We start from the raw sequence: 27,221 nt of genomic DNA, 5'->3' as shown, positions 1-27,221 counted from the left end.
TTAACAAACTTGTTCGTTAAATAGCTATAATTATATGTATAGTATATAATATTTTATACGTTATATGGTTCAATTTGAACAGGAATAGTGTAATATTAAACATAATAGGTAACAATGCTGCATACTTATTCTAATTTTCGGGAAAACGGTGAGCCGTAAGATGACATAAAGCTATTTAACGACACTTGTACTACTAAAGAAAATTTACTTATTTGAATCACAGATCTTATTAAACTTCAGAATTACTTTTCTTATTTATTTAAAATAAGAAAGTCGTGTGCCTATGTTGAACTAAATATGAAACTGATTAACAAAATTTACATAAATTTTATTGCTTGAATTCATATCACAATAATAATTATTGTCATTTTTCGTTTATCTTTGTTTTATTTTATCTGTTCACGCCTGGATAAGTCTGAATGGGTAACACATTTTACTTTTCATAAACGACTTCGTCTTAAATTTTTTATAAATAATAAATAACGTGTAGATGGCAATGACTGCGCCAAAATTATGACGAATTAATAATTTTAACAGTGAAATTATTTTCAACTTTTGGTAATAGTGCTTTCGCATTCCTAAAAAACCGATATGATTTAGGAAAATGTGATGAAACCATTCACAAGACTCGAAAAAGAAATTAAGAGAAGTTGATCAATTTAAGAAAACTATATAAAGTTAGACTTCCTACATTAACAACGTCCTTACGTGAGTCAACGACAAATCACAAGACAAATGCAAATTAGTCAGAGTTCGGTTTTTAACATCCAGAGGACAAACCAATTTCACCCATGCCATTTCAGCCCTTCCAATTCAAAATGAAGAGCATTTGCGTGGGTGTCGTATTCATATAACACCCGAGATTCTAATTAGACTACGTAGAAATTTTGACTGCAGTTAGAGCTGTGTCAAAAAGGATAAGGCAAGCAGTTTGAATACTTATTATAGGATATTTATTTATTTATTTATTTATTTTACTTTAGTTATATTCATTTAAGGATCGAATAAATTACGTTCTATTTTCTTTAAATTTTGCCATTATTAGTTGCTTGATGTCTTTGTTGTCATCATGACATTGTCTGATTTTTGTCTTGTTGCATTTAGTAACTATCATTGCTAATTTAAAAAGATTAATAGATTGATCAAAGTTGCTTATGATATGTATAATGTATTGCATACACGAAAGTATTCAGGCGTCTGATAAAATAATCTGCCTCTATGTACCAAAAATCAGAGTATAATATTATTGGTTGCATATTTAAAAAGAAAAGCAGATCTGTGTAAATGGTTGCATATGTGTGAATTTCAAAAATTCTGTGCCATAACATAACCTAACATAATTCAGCTGCTACTGCTAGTGAATTTTGTTTCGGTGTGCATTTAAGAATAATTTAAAATGCCTTATAAATACATTGGACGGAAAACTGATTTTAAGGGGAAAACTTTATGGGAAATAGTTGGGAATCTGAAAAATTTTGGTGTTGGGCGCGTTGTAGTCAGAAGTATGATGGAAAGATATCCTGAGCCCAGTTACTTCAGAATTTTAAAAGTAGAACCACTACAATGTCCACAAGTTCAAAGTGTTGATGTAACTACATTATTATTACATTTTTACTTTATATAAGTGATGTTAATTGCAGAATCTAAGGAAAGTTCGAGTTCTTGTTGAAAAAACTTTTAGAGGAATGACTTTTCCAAAGCCAGTCACAATTGAAAGAGCCAGCTATAAAACAGATTATCGATTATTATCTAAAGACGAAGAGGAGGAATATTGTAAGAAGGTGCTTCCAAAAGAAGTGCAAGTGTATCCAAACACGATGGATTTTCCACCATTATTGCAAGAATACATTATTCGAGAGAAAAAAACTAAAGGTGAAGATACTGATGTTGAATTAAAATTAGATATTGTATACAACAAGAATCATAATAGTAACTCTGTCAGAATAGCAAAAGATGGTGAAATTCCCACTGTGACATTTGATATCAATATGCGTAAATTACCTTCCATAAGTCTTTATAAAAATGTAAAAATGTAAATCTGCTATGTATTTATTATTTAAAAAGCTTATATTTTAATTCCAAATAATACTAGAAATATCACTCCAATTTTCTTTTCTTTCTGGGTGATTTGGGTTCATGTTCCAAAGATATTCGGCTATGAAGTTCACAGTGTTTAAATACGTATCTCCCTCCTTAAAGCACATAAAAAAGTCAAAGGCGCTAAAATTTAACAAAATCTACCGTAAAAATCTGGTTTTCCTGTTCTTTTATTTTATGAAGCATCTTTATTAAACCTGCATTGAGAACAGGGAAAAGTGTGTCATTTAAATAATCAATGGCAGGATCTGAAACAGGTTGTACATGATGTAAGTTTAGAGATATTGTAATTCCAAACAATACGAGGTGGAGGTTCTAGAATTGGCATCTGAGTGCGTCTGTACTCTTCAGCTGCATTTCTTTTATTTTCACTTTCCGTTATTAGTTCCTTCCATAGATGTCGATGGTTTTGAGGAGGTTGTATTTGTGAAGCAGGAATGCTACCTGTTGATACTGACATTGTTAAGATAAGAGCCAAAAGTTTAAAAGATTTCGGACTTTTTATGAAGTTAAAATAAATTGTTTTTGTATACAGAAGCCTACTAGATAGCGAAGAAACCGTTTGACATAATCATAACTAGAGTTCCTAGACAGTATTTAAATAAGGGTTAGGGGTTAATAAGTTCATGGCCGACTAGCATAAAGATTATGGCCTGTCCAAAGGTACCATACGTGCTGCCATCTATTAATAATTCAAAAACGACACAAAAATTATTAACACTTTTTGAAAGGCACAAAGGCATTCATACCGAAACAAACGACCATTACACGTTTTGAAGTCTCATAATGTCAAATCAAATTAAAATTTTACTAAATTATTAAGTGTAATTATCAACTAGCGGAATTGTGTTTCATACGCTCGATCCAGTGCTGTCGCGGCCATAGTTTGATTACAAATATATTTTTCTTTTGGACTATATCAACATAATATAACATTTCAAGATCACAAATCTGTGGTCATGTGTTTGAAAAATTAAAAAGGGCATCGAGTATTTATTTGAAGTAATATAGTAATATAGAAGTAGTTTTTTAACAAGCTGTAAACACTCCAAGCGACGCACTGGCTACGACCTTGTGGACCAGATCAAAGCGTCCCCGCTACTCGCCGTAAAACACACCTTGCTTCAACTGGGGAATTGCATCCGTAAGATATTTTTCCGCCCAGTGGTAATTATTAATAGATGGCAACACATATGGTACCTCTTGGACAGGCCATAATCTTTATACTAGTCGGCCATGGTAAATTAAATAGCGCGATTCGTTTTAATTGGTTGATCATTTTTTCCATGGCTTGTTTATTATTAGTTTTTTATTTTAATATTGTGATAACCCAATCTTCCCGCCTTTAAAATTTGACCTTGAAACAGTTTGAAAGGCCCGCGAAAAATTCAAAAATTCAAAGTTTGGCCTTGGCTGTGATCGTCTAACAAATGAGAACCTACGTTGTGTGTTTTTTTTTTTGTGGTTTTGAAAAATGGCGGGAAGAAGTTCTTTCATACAAGTGCATACACTGTCGAGAGCGCAAGAAATAATAGACAAAATTAGGAGCCTTCCTAAGGAGGAAAAAGAAACGAAGAACGACAGACGCTCGATTTGCCCTTCTGGCGAGTCCGCAGGGCCAAGGTGTCATCGGTCTTCATTCCCCAAAACCCCCTGGGGTTTTATTCACCGACATATTACATGTCAGACACCTTAAGATATGTGAACGAAAACACTCGCGAATTGACAGACATACACATGTGAAAACCGAACAAACACAAGACCTACACATATGTAAATTGGATGGCAGAACCCGAATCATTATGAGAGTGTGGCGACCGAACAAAATATAGAACAAAATATATCAATTTCATTTACGAGCACAGCAAAATACCCAGAGGGGGCGTTGTAGCGCAAGTAGAGGTTGGGACTCCTGATCGTCACTGTTCTCCCCCACGACGGTGATTCTATCTACACCAACGCCTGCTCACACGCATCTCTCCATTACGAACGTGCCCTGCGAAACGAGGCGGTTACGATCGCAGATCCGTAGTGGGGTCCCGGCTATGGACAGAAGCCGACAGCGTTAAAAACCCGCGATCGCCCCCTGAAGCTATACAAAACCCGCGGACTTGTGCAGGTGACGCGATTAATCCCGTCAGTTTGAGAAGGAGTCGCGCGCCCCACGTACACTACGAGTTATGTTTATTTACCTTAATTTCATTTAAATGTTCAATCTCTATGACTCTAATATTAAATTACAACCGAACAAGCGTTAAAGTTTCAACAAAGAGCAATACACAACATTTAAATTCGCCACACACTCTTACGAAAATTCAACAACAAATAATTCTTAATTGAGATTAAATTTGGACATCAGATAATTTATATGAGAGAAACATTCATCAACAAACCATTTACATGATCAAAACTTAGCAAAGATTTATAAAACAAAGATCTGGTGTGAAATAAGCTTGTACAAATTAAATATCATGTTAGGTCAAAACTGCAGAGCATGGAAATTTACGTTCAATTCAAATTATACAGCAAAGAAAATTACTGAAGCTAAAATTGTGAGACAAAGACAAATTGCATGAGGTGAAAGATTGTAAAGTTAACAGATTTACATGTGATTAATATTAATTCGTGTCCAGTCAAGTTATTGGTTAAAATTCAAACGTGAAATTATTTAGCTGCATTGTGGGCCATTATTACACATACATTTCCCCAAACAAAACACATAAACAAACATGGCAGACAAGCGGCAGTTGCAAAATGGCGTTGGACGAATTCGTCATTCCAAATAATAGGCGTCGAAAATATGCGATGCAAAAATACGATGAATCCTGTGGCGTTGTATAAACGATGTGCTAAATCCAAAGAATAAAGGCACGTCCCCCCATGACCCACAATGTTGTTATTTTGTTCAATAGATTCAGTTAAAACATGTGCTCGATTAAAAGAAACAAATGGACGCTTCAAAATGGCCGCTGCCTGAACAAAGAACGGTGAAAATAACAACTCGTTTGCCGCCATCCAAAATACAGATTTCACAAATATAGCTAAATAAAGCATGGCCCGAACTAAAAATCACTTCCTGTAAAGCCCTACTGCGATGGATTTTAAATGAAAGATAAAAAAACGAGATTAGTGGAAAAAAGGCGCACGCGTCGCTGTGTCACGAAGTCAGAAGTATCGTCGGGGCTTGAAACTCGCCGCGAAACAGGTGTTCAAAACATACCTCTCCAAAGATGCGAAGATTTCGACACGGCTTACCGCCAACAGGAACACAAAAACCTCGTCGTAAGAACGATGAGAAATCAGGAACACCCAATGGCTCAACGGGGCTGCTAGGTTTTCCAATGGAACAGATCAACACTGGAAAAACAAAACACAACAGCAAAAGGCACAGAATAATTCACAATTAAAAATACAACCTGTTGCTCGAAGCGCTCGAAAAGAAGTGGTCTGTTCTCTCCAAGCGATCAAAAGGAAGTGGGTGATCTTACACGAGACAAAAACACCCTAACATTTGCGCATGTCTGTTTCTTTGGGGTTGGTTGCCAACCTTCTTTTCTTCTTCTCACCAACTGCTTCTTGCGCGCGCGAAATTCATTTGAAATTTAAAAATTCGAATTGGATCCTTACAATATGTATATGTATATGTCAATTTAACATTCATTGCCAATCTAGAAATGACCGGTTGTAGCATGAAGGGTTGTAAGCATCAAACAGAAGATGGAATTGCTTTTAAATTAATTCCTATTGTCCTTCCTTGTGGCTAAAAAACAAAAATATAGGTAATACCAGGTAATACCATTCAGGCGTGGTTTATAACTCCAGAGAATGGAGGTAGTATGAGTCATATTACCTCCTTAAAAAAAAATTTAGCAGATGGTCCCCATTTACTAAAAAATATTAAACAATGTTTGGTGCAAAACAAAACTATTCACTTAGCGCTTATTTTATACAAATATATAATTTACCTTGTGACGTAGTAAAAATCTAACACATCAAAAAATGTTTGTACTGCCATAGCTGAAAGTGATAAATAGCATAATATGACATTGGCGAACCGCAAATTTTCTTGTACGATCTAGACCCGCAAAACTGACATAACAAAGATTAACATAAACGTATACATAATGAGAATGCATATAACTTTCATATATTTAACAACCCAAAGTACAGAGTCATCAAAATTGATTGAGAGAGTTGGTAAACCTGAACTTGAATAATTTGGTTTATTAAGTTGTATGAAAATATTAGCTGTCAGATTTGAAGTTTCAAGTTTCAAATTTCAAAACTCAGTGGCGTCTTTTTTCGACTTTTTTTTTTGGTGAAAACATTAGTTGTCAGATTTGAAGTTTCTAATTTTTGTCACGCCCAGAGATATGTAAAAGACATTTACATATCTCTGGTCACGCCACTGAATTCATTGCCATATAACCTTAAACAAATCTGTCATAAGGTTGACAAACTGCACGACAAAAACAGGGGGTACCAACTCTCTCAATCAATTCTGATGACCCTGTACATAAGTTTTGAAGTAAAGTAGATGCAAGTTAACAAGGGTCCCTAATACATGAATGACATAATTTGTATTGATTTATCTAAAGAGGCTCATGAAAGTGGAAAAAGGAACAAATTAATATTGAGTACTACGTAGAATTACGATCCCACCCAAGGCCTCAGATTACTAGCCTCGAGAATACTTTTATAGGGTCTCTGAATCAGCTGAAAGCCTGGTACGTCTTTCACGAGATTACGATCATTCTCTAAAGCTTTTGTGATTATGTATGAATAATTTAAATTTGAAAGAAAAAATTCAATAAAAAAATCGTTAAACATAGGCAACCAAATATGCATGTAGTGCCCAAGCCCCAAGGTAGTTCTCCATGTTTTAGTTAGAGAGCGGCTTGGTAGATACAGAGGGTGGCATGGCGGAGCGTCAGTCTGAATGTGTTTTTGTGAATGTAAACACGTGGTAAAAGCTAGTTTAAATTAGTTGGTTTGGTAGTTAATAAAAGGGAGGAAGCCTTTGTTTAACGACAATCCTCGTAACTTCTATAACGACACAGTTTTCCCCAAACCACACGGCTAATTCTTGCGGCCTTTTAATCGGAAAAGAGTGTGGACTTTCGTTCAACGCGGAACACGTGCTGTAAATTTGTTTTATTGTTTGTAAATTCACCAATCAAGTTAGTTTTTCTTAATCGTCAGCTAGTGCAAACACAATTTAACAATCAGGATTATTTAAATAAACCACTTGCTAGAAGATTTCATGAAATTCACTTGGTCAGGATAATAATTCTTTGTTTAACAAATTACGAATAGGTTTCTGGATGCATATACGTAAGTGTTACATTATAATACTTCATAATTCTTCACACTAGATTGCTAATAGTTCATTTACAATTAACAAAATTCATACTGCAAACTGGCGGGGGGTTAAAATAACTTCTTCCCTTGGCCGGTTATCATCATTATCACGATCACATCACTGAGACATGTCCTCACAGCGCGAGAGATTGATTACTTCATCGAGGCATGCCCTCACAACGCTACAGATTGATTACTTCATCAAGGCATGTCCTCGCAACGCTAGAGATTGATAACATCAACGAGGCTTATTCCTCGCAACGCTAAAATATACATCATCGAGGTGTTCCCTCGCAACAATAAAATTACATCACCGAGACGCTTTTTCCTCGCAACGATGATCGGATATTTTTGTGTCTGCTTATTACGTGTTTTGTTGGGGTAACCAGTTCGCGGTATTCTAAACTCTCAAAGTAAATTGTTTTTTTGAAGTAACCAATCACTTAGTTCATGATATAATTTGGCATAATGTAAACTCTTTGTTTGAATCGTTGATAAAGTGTGGCAAGTAGTAATCTCATGTAAATTTTGTTAACTTTGCAATTTTTCACCTCGTACAGTATTTTTCTATCTCACAATTTTAGCTTCAGTAATTTTCTTTGTTGTATAATTTTGATTGAACGTAAATTTCATGCTCTACAGTTTTAACCTCACATAATGTTTTTATTTGGACAAGTTATTTCACACCATGGGCGCGATTTTGTTTCTCGATCGAAGTGATAAATTATCACTGCGACAAATGTCATTGCGTAGCTTTTAAATGCAAAAGTTTGCATTTTTTCTTTGCATATAAGCTTATTAAATGTTCAAACGTTTACAATTACCTTAATTTGAAGAACTTATAACTCAGAATTACGATTTTGAAGTTGTATTTTGAAATAAATTTCGAGGTTATGTCTCCAAAATTCATCACTTCACTCAGAGCTATCGAGAAAATATCACTCCATGAAGACTTGATTTCGTGACAGAATCGAGAAATGTGACAGAAATGTAGCATCTCAACCAATCAGCAAACGAGATTTTATCGCTATCGAGTTTTTTTCGATCGAGAAACAAAATCCCACCCCTCAGATCTTTTGTTTTTCATAAATCTTTGCTAGTTTCTGTTTTGTGAACATTTTGTTGATGAATGTTTCTATCGTATAAATTATTTGATGTCCAATTTTTATTTCACATAAGAATTATTTGTTTAAAATTTCACAAGATTGTAAGGCGAATTTAAATGTTATTTATTACTCTTTGAAACTTTAACACTTGTTCAGTTGTTGTTAATATCAGAGTTATAAAAAATTGAACATTTACAATGGAATTGAGGTTAAATAACACAGAAAACGTGGCAGAAGCGAAGTGCGGTTCCTAGTCGAGCCGGCGAGATCTTATCGCGTCGCCCGCACAAAGGGTACAGGTTTGGATAGATTTAGGGGCGGTTGCGATGTTGCAGTGCTCTTGACTTGGCCCAATAGTCGAGACTTAACTGCGGATCTGCGATCGTAGTGGCCTAGTTTCGGACGGCATGTTCGTCCTAGAGATGTGTAATGTGCTGTACGATAGATAGAATCCCCGTCGTGGGGGGAGAACAGCCCCGACCCGGGGCCCCAAACTCCGCTTGTGCTAGAACGCCCCAAGGGTACATTTGTTGTGCTCCTGTTAACTGCCGTAACCTTAACATTTGACGCCACACGCCCGTAATAACTCGTATATTTGCAAATTCAGATTAATTCAGATTTTGCTTTGTTTTTATTAAATTTGTGATATTCAAATATTTGCATGTGATTCCAAACAGATGTATAGGATTTTGTGTTTATTCGATTTTCGTATGTGTATGTCTGTCAATTCGCGAGTGTCTTTTCTTTCATGTTTTTAAGGTGTTTCATTTGAAATGCAGTATGTCCGTGAATATACGATAGGGGGTTTTGGGGCTGAGGAGTGAATACTCCAGCTTCTTTCCTCCTAGAGAGAGGCCGCAATTTTTTTTGCCCCCTCCCGAAAATTTTGTCTATTATTTCTTTCGCTCTCGATTCACCCGCAGTGTATGCTCACTTGTATGAAAGAACGTCTTCCCGCCATGTTTAAAAAAAAAACACAACGTAGGTTTGTGTGTTTTTGTTAGACGATCACAGTCAAGGCCAAATTTTGAATTTTTTAATTTCTCGCGGGTCTTTCAAACTTTTTCAAGGTCAATTAAAGGCGGGAAGTTTGGGTTATCACAGGTTTTTGAAAAGAGGTAGGTGTTTTTTATTAAGACCTAGCGTGGCGTCACATCGATGTTGGTCCTCGCCACACAATCGCCAGTCTCATACTTATGGGGTTCCTTGTGTTTCTTATCATAAGTCTGCTTGTTATAACTTTGAACCGCAGCTATATTTTGTTCGGCTTTGCGTGTAACACCGTTTAAATCTCGATCATAATCTTCAAGTGAATGGAGATATTCAGATAGAAGGTCGTGTGTCTTGTCCTTCTGATGTACATCAAATAATAGGACGGAGGGTGCGTTTCCGTTTGATTTGTGGTCAGTGTTGTTCATTGCGAACTCAACTTCACCCCTAACTCTGTCTCATTTATCTAAGTCCGGTGCCAACTTGAACAATGGGTCTCTCGGTTTATTCTTTCGATTTGTCCATTAGCGCGAGGCGTACCCACGGCGACGAGAATAACCTGGATATTGTCAGCAGCAAAGCTTTTGAATTCGTCGGATTTGATTTTGCACCTTGGTCGACTATAATTCTGTTAGGTCTCTTATAGTTTTGGAAATAAGTCGTAAGGTGTTTGAGTGTAGCTGTCGCGTGCAACATGCATATAATTTAATAAATTTTGAAAAGGCGTCTATGACCTTGTGGGGACAACCGTTCCCCCAAAAACACGTGGTGCATGCATTTAAAATTTCTCTACAATGTAAATATGTCTGCATCTAATTATCTTTCGTCTACCTACCCTATGCTCCTACTTTCAGTTCCAGTTTCTAGAATTTCTAAACTCTTTTTCTTTACCTGCTTCCACCTCTCCAAAACCGAATTAGCTATCGACAAATTCAAACATCCTTCCTTCTTCCTCCTTCGGTCCTTGAACAGTAAGGTTCTAAATAAATCTTTAAAGCATAACCGTCGCTATTTCTTGAATCACTCAACTATAGCCACAACCTCAAAAATATAGCGATGTTTCTTACCAGTCTTTTCCAGAGGGCCATAATGGTCGCAATGTATGGTTTCGAAAGGTACGTTGCCCTTGGGAATTGGATGAAGAATTCCTTCTATCTTTCCAGACTTTGGCAAGCATAGGATACACTTGAGGCAATTCTTTATGTGAGTCTTAACATTTTCTCTCATGTTAGGGAACCAGTAAGTCCTAAAAATCAGTTCGCAAACTTTCTCGGTGCCTACGCGGCCTATATCTTCGTGGTATGTTCTGATTACGTTCGTTTCCATACTTTTGGGTACATAAAATAACATTTTATTACCATGCTTGCGATAGACCAGGCCGTTTGGTAGCTCATATGCCGGAGTCTCAGACAACATCAACTCGTCTCGGATTTTTCTTATGTCGTCATCTTTTTGCTGCATAAGTCCAAGGTCAATATTTAGAACGTCGTTGCTACAAAAATCATCATTAGACTTACGTTTCTCCATCTTTACTTCCTAATACCGTCATCACAGAGAACATCTCTACCCAACAGACATAAATGTTTCATACTATTTCTGGGGATTACACAAAACAAAACATCTATTTCAATTTGACCAATTGTTACTGCTCGTCTTATGCAGCCAATTACTTGAATGCCAATGAATTTTGTGCTATGACTAGTCGGTATGCAAAGACTTACAGGAACAACATCTTCGGACACAAATGAAACCGGACTACTAAGATCTAATATGGCGTCAATGAGCTCAAATGGAGTCGGTCCATTCGCCTGCTTTTCAATTTTGGCTTGTGGCAGCACCAAGTTCGTCCTTTTGTTGACTTCCATTTCCGTCTTGACAACCCTAAGTGGACAGCCACCCACATAATGACTTAGTTGACCACAGAAGAAGCAGCTACCAGGTTCACGCTTTGATTTCGGACACTGATTGGCTCGATGCCTAGGTTGATTGCAGTTGAAGCACTTTGGATTAGCATTCACTGGTGTACGTACATTATTTCCACTGTTCAGCTTAGCAGGCACTGGCGGTTGTTTGCTAGCTGTTGACCCATGGTCCGTCTTCGACTTGAACCGTTCGCGACGTTCATTAGATGCTCTCTCATATATGATGATGTCTTCGAATAAGTGGTCCTCGTTTGTGTGATAACGGGCCATTATTATACTTGCCAGTTCCCTCGAGTGTAGCCCTATAGCTACTTGCTCTTTTACTTCAGGAAACGACAACTTAAATTTCTGCACAGCTCCACATTTCGTCGAAATAATTTGATACATTTTCTTTCACAGACTGTATGCTTGACGATACATATTGTTTTACATCGTAATGTTAAGTTCGTGTCATGTACGAAAGTACTGGTGAAGGTCATTCGAAATTGTTCCCAATTTTCTGTCTCGTGCCTGCTGTCTTCAAACCAATGCTTTGCAGCACCGACAAGATGCGTATAAGCTGTTTCAAAGGTTCAATTATGTAGTCTAGCCATACTTCCCACGAGTCTATCCAAGTTCTGACTTGTCCATCTCGTCCATGCTCGAATTCACTACTGAAAGGTTTATAATTTCAAAACAAAGCAATGCAACTTACTTGTAAACATACAGCAGGGTAGCGACAATGGGTGGTATGACTTAAAGTGAGTAAATGCTCATGCTCGAAGTACGAAGTATTATTCAGTATTAGCGAGTATCTACTCTTATATATCTGAGCATCTACTCTTTGTATTTAGTAGTAGTACCAAATATTAGCATCATCTAGAAAAACTAGGAACATTTTGAAATCATACTGAAGTAGATACTTCGTACTTTGAGTATGAGCATCTTACTACATAAATTAAGTTCTTTTGGATTTGCTTCTAGCTTCTTGAAACTCTTGGAATCCTACTTAAGTGATAGGTCTAACTACGTGACTTATAACGGTTACCGTTCTTTCAATTTTGTAAGTATATCCGGTATTCCTCAAGGCTCCAATCTAGGCCCTCTCCTCTTCGTCTTTTCATTGATGACTTGCTTCTTTCACTTAACTGTAAAGTTTTCGCATACGCTGATGATTTGAAGTTATACTGTCCCATTGCAAACAGAGATGATGTTAAAACCTTCCAAAAGAACCTTGATACATTAGTAAATTGGTGCAATAAGTCTGAGTTGTTATTAAATGCAGATAAGTGTTACGTAATGACATTCAGTAGGAAAGTAAATGTGGTAAAATCAGACTATACCATCCACGGTCGGATTCTTTGCAAGAAGAATGAGACAAAAGATCTTGGCGTTCTTTTTGATTTGCACCTTTCATTTGTGGAGCACATCAGTAACATATATCCACCTCAGCATCTAAAATGCTTGGATTTATATTTCGGCTATCAAAAACCTTTCAAGATCCTCTTTTGTTAAAAAGTCTGTATTTTGCGTACGTCGTAACCAAGATGGAATATGCCTCTGTTGTCTGGTATCTTTACTATGTGATACATAATCTTGCTGTAGAAAAGGTACAGCGTCGCTTCTTGAAGTATCTTTCCTATAAGATTGATGGATTTTATCCTCAAAGAAATATAGATTACAATTACCTCCTTCAGAAACATGGACTTGTTAGTTTAAAGAATCGACGTGAAGAGCACAGTGCTCGTTTCATATCCAAATTGATAAATGGCAAGATAGATTGTCCTGAATAGTTGGAAAGAATCAATTTTCATGTACCACGTGTTGCGTCTCGCTACATGGCCACTTTTCATCTACCAATTTCTAGGACGAATTTGCTGAGGGAAGCATCGTTAGTTCACATGTACAGTGATGTCGATAAACTGTATGATGATATTTTTGTTCTCCCAGGTAAACTGTAATGTGTGTTCATTTATTTAGTTTATAATGATAGCTTATAAGTGTGGGCTAGGTAATAATTTAGTTTGGGAACGAATATGAGTTACATATTTACATTTATATTTAACATTGTTTATTTTATTGATTGTTTTGTTACTTAATTTTGTAGTTTTAGAGTATATTTTGCTGTTTCCCTGTAACTGGGTGTATTACCTGTTGGGAATAAATATTGTTATTATTATTAAATAAATATATTATATTATTATTTTATTTTACCACTATTGAAAGTAATAATTGTCCAGTAATTGGATTGTATCTGTTGGGCAATAACCTTTATTATTATTAATATTGTTATTATGAGCAACTACTCAGTTTTATTCATACCACCCAATGTGTTTACATTTTCTTCCTGCTCCTGCTTTGCAACTGCAGGCACATTTCCATTGTTTGTAATCTGATAAGACATATATACCTACTATTGTATCAATATAATATTGTGACGATGTCACTTTACGTGAATAATCGGCAAATTCAATTTCAATTTCATGCGGCGGGGCATTTATTTTTGAGATTATGCACCGCGCTTGTATGTTTTGCCCCTCAAAAGTACAATTGCCGATTAATCCCCCCAGACAGAGTTTTCGTTTTCTTCAAGAGGTCTCGTTTTTCGGTCCGGATGGAAATCAACATAATTACGATTAAAAACTAAACTAAAATTACAAACTAACACAAACAAACTGTTTAAAAAACGCAAAATTGTCCAAAAACATCAAAAACCCTTTCACATACACAAAAACAGCACTAAACACACAACACTCACTAACGAGGCTAAACGAGCTTAAACCGGTTATATTCGATCGTGATATATCAATTTATCCCCGAGTTTTTACTCTATCTTCATATCAAGGAGGCCGTGATCCCCCTCTGCAAGGTTCACATTTTTTCCGTTACATGGCGCCTCGCTATCTCGATCAGCCGATGAGCCGAATTGTGCTGATAGAATTTACCGTCGTCGGCATCAGAAACACCGTCTATTATTCCATTTCAAATGTCAGTTGTCATTTATTTATAGGTTATGTTTTCAAGTCTAACATTATGGCGGGCTTTTAATGTCATGATCAAATTTTATATAAAGTGAATTCTGAGTCACATAACAAAAAAATTATTTTTATATTCCATTCTTATGTATAAAACTCTGTGCAATTATTAATAGGAATAATGGAAAGTACTGCTCACGATTCACAGTATCAACGCCTTAAAGAGCTTATTTATGACGAAGATAAAATTGTAAGTACTTGTATCATGTGATGCATGAAGCATTATTTTCGATTTTAACAGGTAACCACAACATCATTAGCAAAAGAATTGGAGGTTCCAAAATCTGATGCTCAGTATCTACTTGATGCCTTTGTTAGAGATACCAATAAAACAAACTCTGAGGATTTGTACCTTACATTTTTGATATGTGGTAAATTGCTAAACAACAAAGGTGTTGGAATTTATCTTGCAGAGCAGAATAAACTAAATGATAAAAGAAGTCTCTTTGACAACATTTCTGGTGAGATTGTTTATAGTGTGCAGAAAGGACAACATATTGACTTGAATGTAATAGCATCAACAAATTCTGTCAGTGAAAATGGGTAAAGTGTTATATAATTTTTTTCTTTGTGGGTTTTATTTTTAATATAGTTCAGGTCCTCCACTTATAAGCAAAAATTGTATTAAGAGAACTGTGAGATCAAGGAAGTTACCACCTGTGCAGGCTACAGATACAGCAAAAAATGCTGCAATATGCATCAAAAACTCAAAAGATACTAGCACCGGAAAGTCACAAAACACCTTACAGCAAAATGGAAAAGACTGTTCACAATCGTCACAAAAACAGAATAAGGTAATTATATAATTAATCATTCCCATTTGCTAACTTTGCCATTTCAGCCAAAACAAGGTGGTATTGTGAGTTTTTTTGCCAAAGCAGCGTCAAAACCGCTCCAGAATAGTGTTACATTGACAAATGAAAATAAAACCAGTTTAAAGCAAAAAATTGAGGTCTTTGCAGAACATACTGCTAAGGACAATAATCAAGAAAATAATGAGAATAAGCAAATTACTACTGAAAAAAAGATGGATATTGAGAACCAGGATAAGGACACAAAGGTCATAAATGATCAAAGCACTAGTAAGAAGAGAAAGAAAGATAATAAAAATAAAGGCCCAAATAAAAAGAGGAAACGTATTCAAGAAGTTTGTGACTCGGATAGTAGTGGTAAATAAATATAAAATAGACTGTACTAGTTGTAAGTGATTTTATTGTAGATATCTTTGATAATGATGAAAATGAAGATATAATTGAAATGTCAGAAGATGAACCAGCACCTACTCCTATTCCAATTCCAGTTCCTGTTCCAAAAAACAAAAGAAGAAAAGCTGTTGACAAAACATATGTTGATGATGAAGGATTTTATGGTAAAATTGTATAAACACCACTTCAGTGACATGATTTAGTTTATTTTAGTTACAACAACTGAATACATCTATGAGACTGCGTCAGAAGATGAAGAAAAAGATTTTTCAAGACAAAAGCCAGTAGATATAATCCAGTCACAAAAGAAAACTGAGAATACTGCTTTGGAGACAAAACCCACTGGAAATAAAGGAAAAGTTGCTAAAAAGCAAACAAATGTTAAACAGCGAACTCTCATGAGTTTTTTTAAAAAGAATTGAGAATTTTTAATTTTTACATTGTCGTGTTATTAGTATTTAAATATTTATATAATTGAACATGATTATCACGTCTGATATTAACAGAATTAGTTGAGTGATGAAATAATAGAAGAGTGATGTAGACGGAGCATCATTATTATGTCCTCATATATTTTGGTTAAAACAAAAACAAAAATAGTTTAAACAATAGGTGTGATAACAAAATCAAATAAAATTTACTCAAACTGTTGAAGTTTTTGATTTGATGAATAACATATAGATAGTTTTTTTATGTGCAGGTCTGAGATAATTTAACTTGCTCCAGGGTACAAGAGTTAGGTATATGACCAAGTTGTATTATTTCACTCATTTAATACATCACATTTGGTGAATCACTGAATAAATTCACAGCATTTATTTAACAACTAAAAATCGTTTTAATTTATAAATAAATGCACATATATAAATGAGTGAGCTGTGCTGTGAAGTGCATGTCTCCATGGCTATTCCAATATTTAACTAATTTTTGTTAATTTATCATATACATACTTATTACCCATTGTGTCCAGCATGTCGACAACATGTACAAAGTGTGAACGAAGTGGTGCCGACGTACATTGCGACTTATGTAAAAATGGATATCACGGAGTCAACTGTAGTGGCCTTTCATGTAGTGAAGTATCCCGTTTAAAATCAGAAAACCGTAAATTAAAATTTTATTGTGAGAATTGTTCGGATATAAGACGATTCTAAACAACATAGTAGATTTATCCAACACCGTAAAATGCCTTCAAGATGAAGTCAATAATCAAGATTTTAATAAGATCTAAAGAGCGGTACATAATGTCTCCGAATCAGTGGCCAAGGACGCAATAAAGATTATTCGTCTTGGAAAATATTCTCAGGAAAGAAACCGTCCCATCAAAGTTATATTCGAAAGGCCCGAAGATGTCCACGCGAATTTAAAAAATTAAACGAAATTTCCGTATTCATGTCAACCCTCCGATGCAGCGTGAATATTTAAAAACCATTCGTGTGGAATTAAATAATCTTATCTTAAGTGGTGTAACAGACAAAACTATTAAATTTATCAACGGTGTTCCAAAAATTGTAACAAAAAAAAAACTCCACTGGTTAAAAGTTTATTGTCAAAGTGTCCGCGGTCTCCGAACAACTCTACTTCAATCAACCCTTAATGCAGACTACGACATAATTATATTAACAGAGACTTGGCTTACTAAAGACATTTTCACACACGAAATTTTTGGTTCTCTATCCTCGATCGAGATCCTGATCAATCTGAGACTGCAAAAATCCCTGGATTTGTGCTTTTGTTTGTGTTTCTGGGGTTTCATAAACGTGCTAGTGTTATCGTGCATTTAGTGGTCAACGAAGATTCCAGTGGTTCCATTACAGTAAGCTAAGAATTGGCTATCAAATATGTTTTTAAGTATAAAAACAGTTCTCTGGCAATTCTACTTGGGCTGTGTAGTGTACAGGAAAGTTAATAGAAAACTGCAAACTGTATTACCGAAAAAAAAAAAATTCAAAACACTATATATTTATCTAGTATATGGAAAAAAGGAAAACGTAGGGCATTTTCAACTCAGTTGTAACATGTTTTTTTAGTGTAATAACTGTGTCAGAATAATTGTAATCGTGCAGAGTGAGGAACGATAAAAACACTAAAGGTCTAATAGCACAGTAACAATAAAAAGGTGCTATCTTTTTCTGTACGACATCTTCGAGATCTTCGAGGTATGAAGTTTAGTTGGACTGCGTAGTCTAAAGTAGTTATAAGTGACTGAGTGACTGCGTAGTCAGTTGTACCATTGTTTAAGTATATTAATGTACTTATACTTAAACAATGGTTGTACTTTGTTATTGTTGACACGTTTCGGTTTATATATCTAACACAATTTCAGGCTTGAATTAATCTTGTCGGACCTTGTTGAAAGAATTTAGCGCTACTTTTGAAATTTTTAAGTTTTAAATTTTCCGCGAACTGTATATAACTACAATTTGTTTCGTTGTTAAGACTGTCGATTTACGAATAGATGGAAGTTGTTCACAATAATCGTTGCTTTCAACTTTTAGAAACGTGTCAAGTGTCACAAGAATCAATTTCTTTGAAAAATGCATGAGAATGTGACATTACATTTCTGATGGATAAGAAAATGAGTAAAATTTAATATATATTAATGAAAATCAGTAAAAAAACTCACTTAATATGACAAATAATTTATTATATATAAATAACATTTCGGGAAAAAAGTATCACATGCATAATTACCATTTTTTTTTTCAGGTAATGTAAAAAGAAATTAAACTGCCTACATAAAAAAATAAGTTAAACGTTATTAGTACCTACAAAATATAAATTATGGTTGGTTTCACCCATAAATTAAATTAATATCTTTGTGTAACTTGACGAATCCAGTCTAAGTAGTGAGCTACTTTAACATACACCCCAGGTACACCAACCTGACCACATCCAATACCCCAACTAACTACCCCCACCAGTTGCCAAGTTCCACCCTTTTCACAGACCATTGGACCACCTCCATCACCCTTACAAGCGTCTTTGCCTTCTTCACCTCCAGCACAAATAAATCCAGGATGGAGTTTAAAGTCGTAGCCTAATCTAGTTTGCTGTAACTGCCTTTGGCAAAGACCATGATTGACAATTGGCACATCAACTTCTTTCAAGATGTTTTGATATTTTCCAAAATCACCAAATGCATCTTTACCCCAACCGGTGGTCCAGCATCTAGTTCCCGTATAGTCATCATGTAGACTTGGTAAACAAGCGGGGCTAATGTGTGGTTGTTTTGACCAATCAACTGGTTTATCCATTCGCAAAATCGCAATATCATTATAAAGAGTACCAGCGTAAAACTCTGGATGAACATTAACATTCGTGATGTCGCGTTCTATGTATGGGTAAAATTCGACATCGTGGTTTACGTCCCATTCGCCCAAACGAACTCGCAGATCGAATCCAGTATACCTAAAAGACAAATTATGATTAATTCATTTGCCGGTGGAACTATGTAAAATGATTACGTTTTTACACAGTGAGCAGCGGTAAGAATATGCAATGAATCGATAAGAGTGCCACCGCAGACATAAACACTTTCTTTTGGATCCTTTTTCAAAATGGCGACTTGCCAGGGATATTCACCGAATTCACTGTCACCATCAACATAAACGGGATTTTTAATTCGACCATTGATACCTTGAGAATGTCTTGTACCACACTGTCGGTGTCCAGGAGTAGGGACATGTGGACGAAGAGGTCTCCTACAGCAAACGTGTCTAGGGCCACAGGTTGAAGGACGTCCAAAGTATGCTTGACGCTGTAAATTATTACACATTTCAAAAATGAAACACAGTTATGGATAGTTCATTTTTTAGGTAAATCGACTTTACCTTCGTAAAGTTATGTTCGTTCGTCTCAGTCAGCGTCACGTCACGTCTTTTTCTACTGGAAGGGAATTTAATGGGAGTAGAGGTGGATATACTTTTACCACGTCTGGAATTAGGATTCTGGGCAATAGGTTCATAATTTGTAGAATGATCTGAATTTTGACTACCGTATATCCCTTGACCGTCATCGTACTGTTGCTCATATTGAGTTATTAAATTATTACCGTTAACTACATCAGTTGTATTATCATATGCTCTACCACTATAGTATCCTCCGTGACTACCACCGTAATTATGGGGATCGTCGTAATATGATACTGGAGAATTTGGATCATAGTGTGGACCTTTGGAATCGTAATCATGGCTACTGTCGTAAGAAATAGGAGCGCCATTTAATTCCGCAGGCGGAAAACCGTAATGATATCCAGGATGATGTTCGACAGAAGGGCTACTATGATGAAATGATGGAGGACCGTGGTGTAGTTCTGGCGGATCGTGAGATGTATGTGAAGGATAATAGTGAACATTATGGTGATGCGGTTTGTGGAAGTGAAGATGTTTGTGTTTGTTGAAAATTAAGTTTTTCTTATAAGAAAACAGGTCATGGAACTTGTGGAGTAAGTGATTATTGGGAGTAACATGTAAATTGACGAACGGTTTTAAAATTTTTTCTCCATAGTCATCTTTAGTAACTTGCAAAGAAATTAACGGGTTTACGGAAACTAATCCGAGATTGATTCCGGAATTTCCTATTGATCCACCATAGGGATTTACGAAAGGATTAGACCCATAGGGATTTATAGGGTACCCACCGCCTCCCTGGTTGGGTAAACCAAATGATATTCCGAAAGTAGGTTTCACTTTCTTATTGTTGTTGTTGTTGTTGGTATATGTCCCGTAGGATTGTCGCTGTAAAATTTACCTTTCTTAAAATTTTAACCGTTTATCTTGTTAAGTGTCAGTTATGATACAAAATTTACAGACAAAAATTTAGTAATTAAATTGTAAGGTAGGCGGCGGAGTAGCAGGAGTAATTTGACGATTTTTTATCAATCCAGACCAGAACAAACCCTCAACTATTAATAAATAAAATGTTCAAAAATTAATTAGCAATTGGTTAATTAATTAATAATTAATGGATATCATGTTTATCATTTAAATTGGTAAAAAATATATGATGGAGTTAAAACCTCGTCACGACTAATAAAATTACATTTTCAGATGATCAGTAGTTCTCTGTTAAATTTTTAATAGCATTGGGAGTTTTAAGCGTAAAATTTATTCCCAGAGATTAAATCTTAATTGACGGATGTTAAAATATTGACAACATAAATACTTACTGGTTCAATTTTGGCTTTCTCATTTTGTTCTTCTGACGACGTATCGCGTTTGGTTATAGATTTAGTTTCTTGTTCTTTGATTTCTTTGCCTGTTACTGTCGTTTCATTGAAACTAGCGCCTTTAGGTACACGAACTATGGTCATCGTACCGTTGCTGTCTGTAATCACTCTTTCATCTTCACTTAATGCCTCGATATCAGTTTTCAAATTTCTAGGATCTAATGGAAGATATAAATCATCTTTTCTTCCAATAATGTCGTGGGAGGGGCATTGATCATATGGTACACATACGCAATCATAGTTTTCTGCTCTTGCAGATTCCAAACCTTGATATTTGTCTGCATAACCCGTCTGAAGATAGTTAGAATTTATAGAATTGCTGCCTAGCTGTAATTCCTTTTTGTAAAGACCAGATGATCCGTAAGAACCTACTGAAGCACCAAAACTACCGGAGCCAAATGATTCAGTGACGGGTTTAATTTTATCATAGTATCCTAAATTTGGGGAAGAAGTACCGTAACTAGCGATTGTCTGACCACCATAAGATCCTCCAAAACTTGACCCTCCCAAACTTGACCCTCCAAAACTTGACCCTCCCAAACTTGACCCTCCAAAACTTGATCCTCCAAAGTTTGACCCTCCAATTGTTAAACCACTAGATCCAAAATGGGACAGTCCTGGACCATAGCTTGACGACACTGGATTGAATCCAGAGGAAGATGAAATTTCAGCTGGTTTAAAGTAATTCGACCCGTGTGATTCAAGCAAACTACTGCCAAATGAACTTGAGGAAACAGCAGCTGCACTAGCAACGGGCACTGGATTTACAACAACAGTTGGAGATTTATTTCCAATGGTATCAGCATTATGGTGGTAGTGGTGATGAACATGTTGTTGTAGGCCATTTGCACCGGCGGTTCCTCCTTGTGCGGTTACAACTACCTCAACTTTTTTGTCCTTTTGCGAATGAATGCTGCTTTGTTGGAAAGGGTATGGTGTTTCTGGTTCAATCGGTTGTATAAATGACGGAGGTTTCGCAATAAACTCAGGTCCTTCGTATATTTCGTGTTCATTTAGGAATGGTTTTCCCGGTGGACCGTAGAATGGTTTTGAGGGTAATGGTGGTCCGTAACCACGTCTGGGAGGTTTATGTGGAGAAGTGCCTAGTTTTCCGGGAGGCCCAAATTTGTTGGGGGGACCACCATGTGGAAAGGGAACTGGTTTAGGTGGTCCATAAATGCCTCTCGATGGTCCTTTTAAAGGAATTGTTGGAATTGGACGACCAACTGGATTGATTGCAACGGGTTGTGCATAAATCAACTCCTCCGGAGATATGTAGGGTCGTTTTCCTTGTATGTTTTCGTCTTCACACTATAATTTACAGAATTAGTTTTTAATAGGCAAATATTTAATTCAAAACATACTTGCATAAGACCCAAGGAACACAGACGATCTTTAATTATGTTTCTGGCTTCGACGTCATCTCCCTTTTGTAAAGCATTTTGTACATTTGGATCGCTATATACTTCGTCAAATCCATCGACATTTCTCCCTTGTCTGTTTGACACAAGAATGTGCTCAATGATTTGTTCGACTTCTGTGGAATTTATTTCACTGCCCTGTTTAATAAATTCTGTGCCTGCTGCTTCTGGTTCCTCATGTTGTATATTCGTTGTCAAAGGTTGTTCTTTTTTGTCTTCCCAGGACCATCCATTTTCTTTTGCAGTAGTAAAACTCATTCTACACATTGCCACGCAGGCAATGATCAATATGAAGCGCATATCTGAAAATAGTTAAAATTTAATACTTTTAATTATCATATATTATGAAAAAATACAAGGGTAGACCTATTTAGGTGGTACTACTTTTTGCACTAATGAAGTACGCATTTTATATGACTCGAACACACATGTCTTTCTAGATAGACGGCTGTTATTAACTTTATTTACAACCGTTGCGTATAATTTATGATACATCCAAAAAGTGGTAGCTTACTTTGTGAGTATATTTATCGAAAAGATATCGAGGACGGAAAATAAGTTGTACTTTTAACACGTGTAAAAAAGTTATTGCAACTACTTAAAAAAATATGTCACTGATGGTGGCTGAAAAATAATATTCTTTGTCCGTTAGATACGTCTAAATATTATATCTCATGTTTTTCTGAACGTTGCCTATTTATTCTGATTGCTTTTGCTAAAGAAAATAATAGTGTTTATTTAAACTAAAAAAATGTTTTGTTAACATATTTGCAACTGAAGTCGGAAGTTAGTATCAATTATCATTTTGACTTTAAATGATATGACTTTCTGATCATATTTTTATATGCGTTGTATATTTACGGCATATGCAATAAGTAAAATCTTTATATAATCTTTATACACCTATGTTTAATGTTGAAATTACTAAATGTGTCAGTTCGACCAATTTGTTATAGATATAGTATATAGTATGTTCACATTTTTGTACTTATTCCAGTATAAGCGAAAAGTTATGTAGTGCGGTTTATAGTTCACTTTAAATCTTTAAGGCAACTTTAAATGTGGAACTTCATAAAAATTATGGCATTTTATTGTACAAAAAAACCTTCTCATCAATATGCGAAATTTGTATGATTTTTAATTACGTGTAGTACATCTAGATCTCTCCACAGAAAATTCAGAAACAACATTTTTTTTAATGTATTTTTTGTTTGTTTTTTAATTAAACATACCAAATTGATTGGTAGTGGAATTAGTACAGTTTTTTGATAAACGAAAAATCAGCAATTGATACAATAATAATAATAAACATTTATATCAGATAACATTCTGCTATCTCTTCAGAAAAATAGTTTAATGTTGTTAAAAAAATATTTTTAAGTATATATTTTTTTTATAAAAGACTACAAAAAGCTGTTACTTTTTTTAAGATTAAAACTTTTCAGTTAATTCAAGTGTGATTAATCTATGTTGCCGATTTAGATATAAAGAAAGTTGTTATTTCTGCAATGTAAAAGTGAAATTCGCACATCAACGCCTTCGTATTTTCTGATTTGGCATGATGCAGTAGGTGGCACTTCTTTGAGAATAAGTAGGTTATCGCTTTTACTTTCTTACTTTTCCACTGAATTGATATAATTAGATGATGTCATATTTTATTTCGTAGAAAAGACAGAAAACAATCAATTAAATGTATTTGCAGTAACAGTAATAAGAACCTAAATAATCTTAAGAGAATAAATATTTACATACATCTACTTGGTTTACAATTAATTGTTACAGTGACCTACTTTTTTGTGTGGAAAATAATTAATTACTTGAGATATATTTTGTTTCAACTTAAAACAATAGTCTATCTAACTTCCGTTGAAATCGAAGTGAAAGTGAGCGAATGCGACAAGTAAAATTACCTACGTTCACGACTGTGAGAGATGCAAATATAACGTCTTACACTACTTTCCAATGATCTTGCTACGGTCATGGCCACGAGTTCATTACCGTGGTAAAATATTGTGTTTATACATTTTTATTTTTTTAATAGTAAGGAAATATTAACTGATTTCGTGTAGACGATTTTGTATACGATTTTCAGCAGGTTTTTCGGTAAAAACGTTTTCGTAAAGTTTCAAAATTTGTTACTTCCATTAAAGAAAAGTGAAATCAGTAATAACATACTGCACACTAGTTAAGTTTCTCTGTATTTATTATTTTTAGATTTTGAATTAAGTACGTCGTAATAAGATATGAAGACATTATTGATTTCTAACACTGATTATTGTGTAAGTTTTTTCATATAAATGACGATGTAGCAACTTTACATCAATTTGAGTGAAATATATGAAAATGTAATATAATACACTGAGTACATATGTGGTTCTAAAAGTAAATATTAAAGTTAAATGGTAACGTTTTATTTTTTTACAACTACATATATGTTGTATATACATTATGGTATATGTTGTATGTACGTGTACGATTGTGATGGTAATTTTTTTTAATCTAAAATTAGTACTTTTACTTATATCGAAAATAGGAAATAATCGCAGGAACCTATTTCGGATCGCTGGGTTAAAATTAATAATGTCGTTTGCAATACAATTTTGTTCTGTTAACGATATTACTAATTAAAAAAAAAGACACTAAATTAATACTTTCTATAAAGTGCATAAAAGTAAAAGGTGGAAATGAAAGCAAAAATATTACCATTGTGGATGTTATGTATGTAGTATATTAAAAAGCAGACTTGTAAGTAATAATGTTTGGAAAGAAAAACTAAATTCCACTACTAACCTGGTATCACTTTTATTTTTAACAAACACTACACTTAAACTGAAGAAGTCCTCTGCGATGATTAACCTTTTTATATGGTCCCTCCTTAACGTAGGCACCACTTTCTATCTCACTACAGAAAATACACTTCAGTATCGCTTTTACGAGCTACAATGAATGCCTACAAGCAGCAGTCACCTTTTATATTCTTTAGATGAGATGAAGATATTTTTAGTAGGGGATGATTGCAAGAGCGTTTCAGAAAATGGAAGGGCAACACGGATCTACGTTTGACGGATATGGGAAATTTTTATAATTAAATCATTGAAAACGTTTCGTCAAAAGTAATGGATGACAAAATTTTGGATGTTCAAATGCCAAATATTTATAGTATATACAGATGTTTCTTTTATTTGATACAATCTCTGTAACTTTTTTATTCTTAAAGATAAACCTGTAGTTCTTTAAGCAAATTTGTATCATTTTATAAGATCTATGTAATGACAACCTCATATTTTTATTATCATTTTCGATAGAACCGGAAAAGACGTCAACTTTTTTTTTTATGGAACACTAGCTATATTTTTTCATAAATGGAAAGATTGGTTTTTCCAAAAAATCAAAAGCAACCAATATTCTAAAATCGATATTTAAAAAGTTATTCCATAAAATAGACGAAAAATTCATATTAATTGATGACAATCTAATAGCTTGAAAAATTGACACTCATGGCATTTATTTACATAAGTGATCTTTTAAAATGATACAAATTTGCTCAAAGAACTATATGTTTATCTTTAAAAATAAAAAAGTTACAAGGGTTATATCAAAAACGTGGTATATAAAAGCACACATTTTTTATATTATCATTTTTCTGAAATGTTGAGAGGTTTTAACGTTATAATTATTGTTGTAAATGTTTCTAAGATAGCGGATAAGATAAATTAGTTTATACAGTATTATTTTATAACAACGTGCACAGTAAACTCTAAGAAATAAAAAGTATTATTGAAGTGCACAAACAATACCACACGATTATTTTGTTGAAAAACCATGTATTCATTTATTTACAAGTTTTTTTATTCCTACGTCATCAGCTTTCTGCAGAGAACTAATAAAATAATAATATAAAAGAATCAGTTGAATGTTCTATACTTTCTGAATCAATGATACAGTTCTACGAAAATTTTAAACTTCAGTGTTTTTAGATATAGTAAATTATTTTATAAGTAAAGGAAAGTGGTTGATTTCCAATGAGTGTAAAAGGTTTAATTAAAGAGCGAAGCGCACCAGCATAGAAAACATTTTCTTACGCACTGAACATGCTATTTTTTCGCTTTTAAAACAGAATTTGAAAAATAATTTTTGATTTATGACAATGATGTCTGGGTAAAATTGCACAGTTGCCATAACAACATGCCTGTTTATAACAACTAACTAAACACGGCAAACATAAATGGATAATTCTAAAGATCTTAATATTTTTGGCGAAGCTGCAGAAGCAATTGCAAATTTACTACCCGAGAAATTGAAACACAATAGGTATGAAAAATGTTACAAATACTTTCATGAATGGAAAAGAGCCAAAAATTCCAATTAAGCAAGGCCATAAAGTCATAAAGAAGAACTTTTTCGGCTGATCCGAAGTTTGAGGCCGACGAGTAGCCGAGCCCTACAAAATAGATGAGCCCGAAAAAGTTCTCTTAGGCCGAGGTACAAATGTTCTTCATTTTGGCATAGGTAGTAAGTTATAAATTTATCGAAAATGGTGAAGAGAATTCAAACTCTTATCTCCAAATGTTTCATCATTTGTATTAATAAAAATATAAACGGCAGGTTCCTGAAAAATTGTGTCAGCAGGGATTTCAAAAATGTTTCAAAAAATTTAAACATGATATAAGCGTTCTTATCAGTATTTTTCAATGTATCACGCTGTATAACTAATTAACCCTACACCAGAACTGCAATAACATTTAACAACACCTGGTCTAAAATCATTTAGACAGAACTTCCTTATTTTTCACGATGACCCCTGTAAATTTAAAAAAGATATAACTGGATTATTGTTAAACTACAGGCAAAAAAGCATGATATATGTATGTTTCA

General features: G+C 34.6%; 5 protein-coding genes across 5 annotated transcripts; 2 read left to right on the top strand and 3 right to left on the bottom strand.

Annotated features, from left to right (window-relative positions):
• The first annotated feature begins 1,296 nt into the window (after nucleotides 1-1,296).
• Nucleotides 1,297-2,106, top strand: Mrps34 (mitochondrial ribosomal protein S34). The gene is made up of 2 exons (XM_064075053.1): nucleotides 1,297-1,588; nucleotides 1,641-2,106. Exons 1-2 carry the CDS (start codon nucleotides 1,397-1,399, stop codon nucleotides 2,034-2,036), a joined length of 588 nt encoding a protein of 195 aa, XP_063931123.1. The 5' UTR covers nucleotides 1,297-1,396; the 3' UTR covers nucleotides 2,037-2,106.
• On the bottom strand, nucleotides 2,034-2,623 carry LOC135143176 (uncharacterized). Its single transcript, XM_064075054.1, has 3 exons — nucleotides 2,401-2,623; nucleotides 2,242-2,345; nucleotides 2,034-2,192 (listed from the first exon to the last, which is right to left on the bottom strand). The coding sequence occupies exons 1-3, from the start codon at nucleotides 2,555-2,557 to the stop codon at nucleotides 2,073-2,075; spliced, it is 381 nt and encodes a 126-aa protein (XP_063931124.1). The 5' UTR covers nucleotides 2,558-2,623; the 3' UTR covers nucleotides 2,034-2,072.
• An 11,863-nt stretch (nucleotides 2,624-14,486) lies between these two features.
• On the top strand, nucleotides 14,487-16,345 carry LOC135143122 (DNA polymerase delta subunit 3-like). Its single transcript, XM_064074984.1, has 6 exons — nucleotides 14,487-14,680; nucleotides 14,732-15,033; nucleotides 15,083-15,284; nucleotides 15,332-15,659; nucleotides 15,710-15,859; nucleotides 15,909-16,345. The coding sequence occupies exons 1-6, from the start codon at nucleotides 14,612-14,614 to the stop codon at nucleotides 16,115-16,117; spliced, it is 1,260 nt and encodes a 419-aa protein (XP_063931054.1). The 5' UTR covers nucleotides 14,487-14,611; the 3' UTR covers nucleotides 16,118-16,345.
• A 2,018-nt stretch (nucleotides 16,346-18,363) lies between these two features.
• On the bottom strand, nucleotides 18,364-25,272 carry LOC135143310 (uncharacterized). The gene is made up of 5 exons (XM_064075174.1): nucleotides 25,137-25,272; nucleotides 22,290-22,648; nucleotides 20,866-22,236; nucleotides 19,163-19,455; nucleotides 18,364-19,106 (listed from the first exon to the last, which is right to left on the bottom strand). Exons 2-5 carry the CDS (start codon nucleotides 22,644-22,646, stop codon nucleotides 18,506-18,508), a joined length of 2,622 nt encoding a protein of 873 aa, XP_063931244.1. The 5' UTR covers nucleotides 22,647-22,648; nucleotides 25,137-25,272; the 3' UTR covers nucleotides 18,364-18,505.
• On the bottom strand, nucleotides 19,463-20,440 carry LOC135143413 (uncharacterized; the record flags this gene model as incomplete). The annotated part of the gene is made up of 1 exon (XM_064075279.1): nucleotides 19,463-20,440. A coding segment is annotated over one exon (966 nt), but the record flags the coding sequence as incomplete, so codon positions are not given.
• Nucleotides 25,273-27,221: the final 1,949 nt, after the last annotated feature.

Source organism: Zophobas morio, unplaced genomic scaffold (assembly GCF_036711695.1).
Source record: "Zophobas morio isolate AGI-343-1 ecotype UQ-CSIRO unplaced genomic scaffold, CSIRO_AGI_Zmor_V1 ptg000058l, whole genome shotgun sequence".
NCBI classification, from domain to species: domain Eukaryota; kingdom Metazoa; phylum Arthropoda; class Insecta; order Coleoptera; family Tenebrionidae; genus Zophobas; species Zophobas morio.
The sequence above is the reverse complement of the archived record's forward strand: the minus strand, read 5'-3'. Positions and strand labels throughout refer to the sequence as shown.

What these genes read in the sequence shown, in the direction of transcription:
- Mrps34 (XM_064075053.1), top strand. Translation starts at nt 1,397, where the DNA reads ATGCCTTATAAATACATTGGACGGAAAACTGATTTTAAGGGGAAAACT. An exon ending in CACAAGTTCAAAGTGTTGAT is followed by an intron (nt 1,589 to 1,640) that starts GTAACTACATTA and finishes TGTTAATTGCAG; the next exon opens with AATCTAAGGAAAGTTCGAGT.
- LOC135143176 (XM_064075054.1), bottom strand. Translation starts at nt 2,557, where the DNA reads ATGTCAGTATCAACAGGTAGCATTCCTGCTTCACAAATACAACCTCCT. An exon ending in AATTCTAGAACCTCCACCTC is followed by an intron (nt 2,346 to 2,400) that starts GTATTGTTTGGA and finishes AACCTGTTTCAG; the next exon opens with ATCCTGCCATTGATTATTTA. An exon ending in AGGAAAACCAGATTTTTACG is followed by an intron (nt 2,193 to 2,241) that starts GTAGATTTTGTT and finishes ATGTGCTTTAAG; the next exon opens with GAGGGAGATACGTATTTAAA.
- LOC135143122 (XM_064074984.1), top strand. Translation starts at nt 14,612, where the DNA reads ATGGAAAGTACTGCTCACGATTCACAGTATCAACGCCTTAAAGAGCTT. An exon ending in TTTATGACGAAGATAAAATT is followed by an intron (nt 14,681 to 14,731) that starts GTAAGTACTTGT and finishes CGATTTTAACAG; the next exon opens with GTAACCACAACATCATTAGC. An exon ending in TTGTGACTCGGATAGTAGTG is followed by an intron (nt 15,660 to 15,709) that starts GTAAATAAATAT and finishes ATTTTATTGTAG; the next exon opens with ATATCTTTGATAATGATGAA.
- LOC135143310 (XM_064075174.1), bottom strand. Translation starts at nt 22,646, where the DNA reads ATGCGCTTCATATTGATCATTGCCTGCGTGGCAATGTGTAGAATGAGT. An exon ending in GTTCCTTGGGTCTTATGCAA is followed by an intron (nt 22,237 to 22,289) that starts GTATGTTTTGAA and finishes TGTAAATTATAG; the next exon opens with TGTGAAGACGAAAACATACA. An exon ending in AGAAAGCCAAAATTGAACCA is followed by an intron (nt 19,456 to 20,865) that starts GTAAGTATTTAT and finishes AATAATTTACAG; the next exon opens with CGTCAAGCATACTTTGGACG.